Source organism: Oreochromis niloticus, linkage group LG20, assembly GCF_001858045.2.
Source record: "Oreochromis niloticus isolate F11D_XX linkage group LG20, O_niloticus_UMD_NMBU, whole genome shotgun sequence".
Classification (NCBI taxonomy): Eukaryota; Metazoa; Chordata; class Actinopteri; order Cichliformes; family Cichlidae; genus Oreochromis; species Oreochromis niloticus.
In genome coordinates, this window is record NC_031984.2 from 11,804,638 (window position 1) to 11,814,369 (window position 9,732).

General features: G+C 38.1%; 1 protein-coding gene across 11 annotated transcripts in view; it reads left to right on the forward strand.

Moving 5' to 3' along the window:
• LOC100700879 (synaptotagmin-2) overlaps positions 1 to 9,721 on the forward strand; it is a 61,769-nt gene extending 52,048 nt beyond the window's left edge. For all 11 annotated transcript variants that reach the window (XM_019349893.2, XM_003438956.4, XM_005448585.3 and 8 more), the window contains 4 exons: positions 623 to 790; positions 1,297 to 1,414; positions 1,737 to 1,870; positions 3,312 to 9,721. In XM_019349893.2, the coding sequence (XP_019205438.1) occupies positions 623 to 790; positions 1,297 to 1,414; positions 1,737 to 1,870; positions 3,312 to 3,527 (636 nt within the window). In that variant the 3' untranslated portion in view covers positions 3,528 to 9,721. The remainder of the gene's footprint in view (positions 1 to 622; positions 791 to 1,296; positions 1,415 to 1,736; positions 1,871 to 3,311) is intronic.
• Positions 9,722 to 9,732: the final 11 nt, after the last annotated feature.

Sequence of the window (9,732 nt, forward strand, 5' to 3'; positions counted from 1 at the left end):
TATTAATTACTTATTAAAACATCATGAATGTCAAGTCATTCGATGTTTGGACAGGTCCTGATAAGAGTCAGTTTCTCCTCTAATTTCCCTCTTCTGTCCTCTAGAGCTGAGCAGGTACTATGTTTCTTATTTCTTTCTTTTTTTTTTTTTTTTTTTTTAACCTGTCCCGTTTGGTTCTTTTGCCATCAGAATTATTGTCTAAAGGCGAAGAAAGATGCCCAACGGATTTACTTTACCAAATGTTTCTTATTTCTTTTCAACAGTGATAAAAAGCAGCAGACACATTGAAGGTGTCTGACAAGGAGAATATGGTAGAGAATCAAATTAAAGGAGAGGGCCACCTCTGGTGCACTTTGCATGCTGACACAGCTCTGTGAAAACAACTCAGCTTTACTTTGTCAAAGTCAGGGACAGGCAGCTCTGCTGAAGCAGCATGTTATGAAGCTAGACAATTCTGAGCTCCAGGCCAGGGGCAACAGCCAATACTGGTCTGATCTAGATTTATCTGATCTTTTATACATCAAGTATCTTTTGTCATAAACCGTTAGAAACGTGTGATCATTGCTACCGGTTGAATTAAACTTAAATTAGTAAAATAGGTAAATGGGTTGTTATCTTTCAGATACCATTCCAAGAGATGGGAGGGAAGACTCTGGTAATGTCCGTTTATGACTTTGATCGCTTCTCTAAGCATGACGTCATTGGAGAGATTAAAATACCCATGAACACCCTTGACTTGGCAAAGCCAATTGAAGAGTGGAGAGACCTGGACAGTGCAGATCAAGAAGAGGTAAGAAGAGTGTTACTACCTCTATCACACTGCTGATATCACTCTTTAAAAACCTGCTGTATGTCCACACAGGTGCCTCTTTAATAAAGAGCTCTTTAATAAAAGTCCACTTTAAGCATAAATTAAAACGAAATACTTTTTTCCCTCTGGGATTCTCGTGCAGCTCATTCAAGAGTTTGGTCTGTCCCTTTTTGTTCTCCTTCAACCAGTATAGCATAGCTACAATTTCTTTTCTGTATTTCTTCCTATGTCTCAGCAGTAATGTATGCTGTGATGCTACAGAGCTTCTTTACCACTGGAATTATTTCTTGCTGATATTTTATCAACTTTGGATACATCAGCTATATAGATGGTATTAAAAATAAAGTAATGGCAGCAGGAATTATTCATAATGAACATGCTTACTTAAAATGTTATATAAATGACACAGTTTATGTATTTGTGCAAAGAAAAGGTTCTGCTTCAGATCTGCTTTAACTTTCTCTCCTCCTGCCTCGTCCTCACAGCCGGAGAAGCTGGGTGACATTTGCATCTCCCTGCGTTATGTCCCCACTGCCGGCAAACTCACCATCTGTATTCTGGAGGCCAAGAACCTCAAGAAAATGGATGTGGGTGGATTGTCAGGTGGGCTTCTCTATATGTATATATATATATACTGTACTAAGTTTAAATATTTTATTCCTTATTAATTTCCTTGGAGAAAAGAGACATTTACGTGTAGCAAACTGCATTGTGCGGAGGAGAGAGCATGTGAGCGCAGCCATTAGGTTGGTTCTGCTCTGCTCACGTGCTGACGCTGCAGTACTCACCATGCAGCAACCCTCACGTCTTCTGGGTTCAGCGTTGGCCCCATCTGTTGGTGCATTAAAGCAGTGCGACTAAAGCATGCATGTGCGAGGGATTTCTGTCAACCTCTATCGTGATTTTCCTCTGTTTTTGTTTTCAGATCCATACGTGAAAATCAACCTTTTGCAGAATGGAAAGAGGCTGAAGAAGAAGAAGACGACAGTGAAAAAGAACACTTTGAATCCTTATTACAATGAGTCGTTCAGCTTTGAGATCCCTCTTGAGCAAATGCAGGTAAGGATGCAGAATAGTCCTGTCAAATCTTTAACGTTTAGCAGGAGCAGAAAGAGTAACATTGCCAGGGGCGTAATTTCCAGGGGGTTAGGGGGGTTATGACCCCCCCCCGATAATCAGACCCAATCAATATAACCCCCCAATAAAATTATGAATTATCTTGCATAAATAGGCTGTTGATTTTATTTACTCATTTCAGGTATTACCAGCAAAACAGTTGCATGTTTAATCATTTGGGAATTTACCCAGAGATCTTGACCCCCCCAAATGTTCAACACAAAGTTACGCCGATGAACACTGCATCCTGTCAACACATGCTGTTTAACGAGCTTTATATAAATGTTGTCTATCAAGTAATCTGTGATCAAGCATACAACGAATGACTGTGTGGCAGTTATATTTATATGAAATTGTCACTATCCCAAATTGTCTTTTATTTTATGAGAACATGATGTGGTATTTTCCAGTTAAGCGAGTATGTAAATCCACCTGTGTATACAGGCTTTCTAATTTTCAGGTCTTTCATGAAATTTATGATGGTATTTGTAGTTTTCAGCTCATGGTAATGATCACAAAAATTTTAAAGTCATTCTAGCATTTTATTGAAATAAGGTGTAAATCAATGTGTAGTACCGTCTCTTGCAAATATAAAGAGAATTTCATGAGTAATAAAAATGCACTCTGGCTTTAAATATACTCTTGAGTTTTCCTGCAACAGCTTTATTTGGGTCTGGTATGATTGGTAGCTTATGGTGGCATTTATTAGGAAACTTCATGATCCATCTCTGCTTTTTTATTGTTGCAATGCTCTTGCTTTTATAGACTGGAAGATTAACGCCATGCTTGTATCTTTCTGGTAAACTTGAGACTACCACTTGCAGCCAGTTAGCATAGCTTAATGTAGAGTCTTTAAGTTATTGCTGCCATCGCTGCTGTTGTAGTGAAGTAGAGTACACAAAAGTCGGATCAGTGCAATGATTAGTGAGCTTTAGAGGTACTGGATATCTTATATTTGATGTACAGACATAAGAGTGATTTTAATCTTCTCACCTAACTTTATTCAAACAATGAAAACCACCACACTAACATTTATTTGTTATCACTTGTGACCAAAGTGACCACTGACTGTGCAAACATATTTTTATCATGTGAAAAAGAAAGTTGTCATGTGACTCTATGATTAAAATGTTTTTTCATGACTGTCACATGTTACTGTATGTTATAAAATAGAAGTTAAATGTACTTTAGCACCAAAAACATTGTATATGATGGCTGTCTGTGGTATGTAGGACGCTATACACTAAGCGTTGCTCATACTTTGCAGAAAGCATAAACACCCCCCAGGCTTCTGACACCAGTAACCAATTAAAACATCTTTCAGTAACGTCAGATTTCTACAGTCTACTTCAGATTTTGTAATCCTTTCTTCCTGCTCTCCCAGAAAATCCAAGCTGTGATCACAGTGCTGGATTACGACAAGATTGGCAAGAATGATGCCATTGGGAAGATCTGGGTAGGAAGCAAGTCCACAGGGGCTGGGCTGAAACACTGGTCCGACATGCTGGCCAACCCCCGTCGCCCCATTGCCCAGTGGCATCCACTGCAGCCAGAGGAAGAGGTGGATGCCGCCCTCGCAGCCCTGACTGCCAAGAAGTAAACCTCCACCATCTCCACACCTACCCACCCATGCATTTCCCATCATTTCCCAGTGTATATTCCAGACAAACACCCCAACTGTACATCTGCTCCCCTCTCCACATTTTTTCCCTTCTCCACCTTCCTCCCCCACTGCCACCCTTCAAAAGATCCATTGATACCATTTGACATGAAGGGAAATATAGTTTAAAAAAAGCATCATGTTATATAAAATCATGCCACTGAAAAAAGAAGATACGTTACAGGATGGACAGATGCTCCGTTGATTTCCTTTAGATCTATTTTTGTATTGGGGTTGTGGTTCCATTATATTATAAGAATACATAGTAGAATATGAAGAAGGGTAAGAGTGCTATATGGGAATCTGGTCACAGAGGGGATAAAACATACAACATTCACTCATATTGTACTTCTTATCTTTTCCCTTTAGTGACACATGTTGCTTAGAATAGAGCTTAATAATAAAATGCTTTATACTGCCATATGATAGAGAAATAACACAAGCAGGTTCATTCCTTAGGTGTATTGTGCACCATGTTCCACACCTGCCAGTTATCATACTAGATGATTCTGTTAGTTTAAAGTACATTCCTAGAGGTGGGTAGCAAAGTAGGGATAGACACATATCCAGTTACCCACAAACACACTGCCTTTTTGATTAGTTACCCTTCCGCCCATCGTCTCAGGAAAACTGAGAGGAAAGTGAAACTCCATGCCTTTTTTTCTAAACGGGTTATTATTATTCTGATACTCAAGTAGACGAGAAAAATATTCAATTCAAGATCTTTTTCAGTGACCCAAGGCTCACGAGTAGTGTTAGTTTATCCTTAAAATGGTGTGTCAGGGGAGAGGGAGGGAATAATGGATTTGGAGTAAAAAAGGGTATTTGTGTATATTTTTTTTTTCCACCGTGCAAAAAGGCTGCATCTGTCATCTGAACAACAAGCGTGGAAATATCAGAGCAGGTACAACAAAGACTGATTCCAAGCACCAATGACATGATATTTACAAGGTGTCGATTACCGCCTGCAGTCTACCACCTCCCCTCCCAACGCCTCTGATTCTGTATCTCACTTGTTCAGTGCTACTGCCATTAGTCATGGACTTGACACAAGGGTTTTACTTCAAAGGAATCCCTATAACCGTCTTACAGTCATAAAGGAGACAAGCCTTCCAAGTAACAAAATAAGCAATTTTCAACTACCAGGGACGCCTTCCAGTTAGCAGTGTTGTTCTCTTCATTTCTTTCTTTCCCCTGTTTTTTTAATCTCTTTTTCCTTTTATCTCAGTTCCTTTTTTCTATTTGACTTCAAACATTTTTATTCCTTAAGCACTTTAAATCAAAATCTTACATTTAGGTACACTTAGAAACCAGAGCTTTAATCATTTATGTTAGTAGTTACTGCTAGCTGTAATAAAGAAAAACAAACAGACAGCAAGACAGTGATTGACTTTTTTTGTTGTTGTTATTTTTGTTGCTTTTTTTTGCCTCGGCTTTTTGCCTATGTGTTTTAATTGTTTGGATATTATATTTCTCACTTGATTGCAAGGGTGTGGTCTGGAAGAAGGCACTGATCCATGTGTATTTTATACACAGCTTACCAAACTGTTGAATATAATTGCACTATCGGGTATTTTTCCTGTTCTGTGGTAAAACTGTTCTTTGATCTGTGTAGTTTTTCTGTGATAAAATGTTGTGAGATTGAATTTTTTCTGTGGCACCACCAAACGGGTCTCCTCATATAAATGAACCTGATAATAACAGAGAGATCCTTCAGTTTAATGCATTTCTTAACAGAATGTTTTAGGTCCAGTATAGAGAGCCAAAGTGTTGCGTAAAAAAAATAATTTAAAGTAAAAAGTCAGAGGTCCTGCTGAAAAATTAAAAATGCAGATATTTTAAATCTTTCTAGCTTATTTTGTCCAAATCTATAAACTGAACCAGGGCACACCTTAAAAATATATATTTTTTTAAGTTTCTGTGGTCTAAAAACTTCTACAGTCCTGGTCTCCTGCAGCTTGAACCATACATGAGGTACCCACAGTCCTCAGCTTGACAAGCCCAACACAGATGTCTAAGAATTATATGACATTGTGCATATTTTGGCTCTCTATATTTGTATATTAATATTCTGTTGAAGAGAAATATTGGGAATGAACAAAGCCCAAACTCATCAGGCCTGAATAAAGCAGAAAAGGCTCCTGATATGTGTAGAGTGTTTGGACCCCAATACACTTCCTTGCTGAGCTAGCTATGAATAAAAAAAAATTAAAAACAAACAAAAAAGCAAATCCTGCTGTCTGAAAGCACCAACGGCAAAAGCTACCCATTAACTGTGTGCAATATAAGTCAATGTAAAGTAAATGCGGTCGGCTTTTTAGACATTACCACAGCTTTTTGGGAATTTAATGAATGTTGGAAATCATATGTTTTTCTTTCAAACTTTGACAGGAGTTGAGTTTTTCACGTCCCATCATTCTTTTCTTCAGTTAACGAAAACAACACTAAAGAAAAGGCAACACGGAAGCAATCAAGCAACCCATTGGTGTGTAGTTTTGCCTATATACATAGTTCATACACGTTGATACTGCATGTTTATACAAAATACTGTACATAAGAGCATGTTTTAGAGACGAAGCAAAAATATCTCGTGTACGTAAATGGGTGTCATTTGTCATTTTAATAACACAACGAAGGGAAAAAAGATGCACTGTATATTTTCTAAAATGAAACAAATGTGTATTTATTTTCCATGAGGGTCACTGGAGAGAATGTCATACAGATATTAGAGTAATATTACTAATAAGATCCTTTCCACGCCTGAAATTCTTAAGCAAGTGTGTCGTCCAGTACTGTGTGTGAGTTCATGTAGGATGAAAATGTAGCCGCATGCTTGCTATCTAATTCTGTGTGATTAGAATTTTTATTTTTATCTGCCATCTGTTTTGTTTCAGCACCTTTCTGAAGGCCAATATTTGACACATTTCTGAATTTTAATTGCTATTGCTTTTTTTTTTCATTTAAAAAAATGTATTTAGGGTTTTTAATGTTTGGGAAAGGGGATCTCCAAGTCTAAGATAGAAGCAGTTTCTAATAGCAGATTTGACACAGCGTGATTCTGAAATAACTTATTAGAAAAGGCTGAATAAATGTGCAATTTGTAGGTGGATTGTAGGAGTCAGTTTTCTGCCAGCACTGACCAAGAAAGATGTCTGTTGGATCATATCTTTATAGAAAATACATTTCCAGGGGCCAAAAGACAAATAGTTCCATTCCAGTGAACGCAAATGACTTGGAATCCCTTTTTGTCTCTTCTTTACTTTTTTACTTTTCTCTTCTATTGAAATGACCTGAAGTACTTCACGGCTGTGTCTCTTTTGCTGTCTCTTTATTATACAATACGTGTACATGTATACAAGATAAACGAATAAGATCAAACTAAAGCCATAAAACTCAAGCACTAACTCTTTAGAGCTCAGCTGAGTAGCTAGAGTTTATTTATGAAGAAAAAAAAATCTGACATGTCTTCATTTTCCTTGGCCAGTGTTTCTCTTTTACATTCCTTTCAGAGGTCTTTGTTCATCAAGAGGGCAAAAATCCATTTTAATGTATATGTGAGCATTGAGAACAGTTGTGAGTTTAGTAGAGTGAGTGTGTCTTTTTCTACTTTCGGAGCTGTTGATGTCCTTGTTTCATAGAGGTAGCTGATTTTCCAGTATTGTGATTAGTAATGTATATGCCTTGTTTTGATAGTATAAATAATAGATATGACATCACAATAGATTCTCAATAATAACGCTAAGAATTATATATATATATATATATACGAGAGCGTGTTCTATTCTTGGGCTGAGTGCAATTTATGAACCAAACTGGGTCACTCTTCTAGTTTCTCTTCTTCCAGTTTAGCACTGTTTAGAATGTACTGGTGACTACATGTACAATTAATAAGAAGTTACCCTTGTTTTTGTTGTTTTCTTTTTATTTCTTTTCACTTTTTTTATTTGAGCAAACTGCTCAAGCAACAAAAATGAGAGCAAAAACTGAGAAACTTAATAGTGGAACCCCAGTTTTAATCCCTCCCATAGAACTATGCATAGAGTTATGATTTTCACAGGCACATGGCAGAAAAAATCATTTTGATGTCATGCATGTAAAATTCAACGAAAGAAATAGTTTCACATTTTGGAAAATGACTTGCCAGTTTGCAGAGAGTTTGAAAAGACGACTGATTCCACAGTCCACACTAAAATATGAAGCTTGTGTTATTTAGTCATCCTGAAATCAGTTGTTGCTGGAACAAAAAAATACTCCTCTAGTTTGTTTTATTTCGGGGGGTTTTTTCTTTTCTGTTTGTGAACATTTTAAACAGTGGTATTATGTGTTACTTTGTGAGCTTTAGTGGTGCTAGTAGGCATATTTTCTTACTTCGAGTGAGGCAACCTCTTTTTCCAGTCTTTGTGCTGAGCCTTTATACTTAAAAAAGCAAAAAAAACAATAACACAGGGGTGGTGTCAGCCAATCAATATTAGGCAAGAGCATGAGCAAGTTTTCCAAGTGTGGAACTATTCCTTTAAGTTCACCTCAATCCTGCCAGATCTGTCAAACTGCCACATCTGTTCTGGCAACAATCTGCAGTGTGTTGTGTGATGCTACACATTGTCTAATGCAATATAGTTTTTACTCACTGTCCCGTTAACGCTATAGACTGTGACCAAATGATGCACTGAGAATAATTTAAACACAAGATTTCAGCGCAATTCTAAAAATACTGCCACTACCTGATTACGGTTGCCTGCACTCATCACCACTGTTTGAATCTGCAAAGCCACAATAACAGTACACGCAGAGCAGTGACAAAACACTTCAGATGATGAGGCAAAGGTGATTACAGGTAAACGTATAGCACACTTTAGAGATATATTTTTGTTTTTTTTTAGTACCTTTTACTGCTCGGGTCACCGCAGTCGCATGACCGCTGGACAAGTTCTATGGGGGACTGGGAGTTGTGTGTATTTGGGTATGTGGGAAAAATAGATGAGGTGTATGCCCTTTAGCAGACACGGTGCAAAACCACAGCACTGGATTATACAATATACAGTACAGGTCTGCATGCATGGGACACATTACTCATTCGTAAATGTGCATCTTTGTGCGTTTGACTGTAATGGTCAAACAACAGTCTTAGTTGTGTTTTAAACCTGGAAATTAATCTGTTCTCTTACTGGTTGTGTAACTGTGTAATATCTTTATGCACACCCGCATCTGAAACTGTGTGCTCTTTCAGCTGTGCAGACAGCTTCAGAGCACCGGTCACACGGTTGTGGTTTGTTTGTTTTATTCGATTTTTCTGCAAACGCTGGGATTTAAAAAGGGAAACCATCCAAAGTTCAGCAGATCTTTTACCACCCTGTCAAAATGTGTCGAGGAGCCTCTCAGCGGGTAAAAACGCCACTTTGAAACATGATGTCTTGTCTCCTCTATTACTCGCTGTACTTCTCCTTTGTATTCTTGTGCATATGTGTAATCACTTCTTCTGCCATTTAATTTTTTGTGATGTATGCCTTTAATGTAGAATATAGAGATGTGCCACCAAACTCTGTCACATTTGCTTTGTCATTGCGTCTTTGTCTCGTTTACGTGTAACCAACCATGTACCGTCGGTTTCATGATGCTGAATAGGAAGCAGGCTCACTGATTTCTCCACTGAAGCTGCTTTTGCTGAGCGTAAAGAATGCCGGCCTTCATGTTTACAACGTGGACATACTGTATACTGCCAAACATGCAGGAGCGTACCAAACTCCCCTCTTGAGCGCTTAGTCCTCCACCCCTCATCCCTGATGCAACTGTATTCTCAAGACTCTTCTTTTCCCTTTTTATTTTCACCTCTTTCTCTTCATCCTCTTTTAAAGCATCAGAGGACAGTCAGGTTGTGTCCTCTAGCCGTGTTTCTTCGTGTCTAGTGTCGTGGTGCGCGTGTTCATGTCAGTACTTGTGCCTACTGTGGATCGCATGCTTTAGCCCTTGACTGGACACAAACGTTGCTCACAAACTCCTCTTGACCCTTATGTGGACAAACGTTGGGGATCCTTATAAAGTTATCAAGGGAACCAAATAACTTATTACAAATTTATCATATGTGTTAACAGTTCTGTAAAAACAAATAGGAAATAAAGGCCTTTTAATTACCATGACTTGTTTGTGT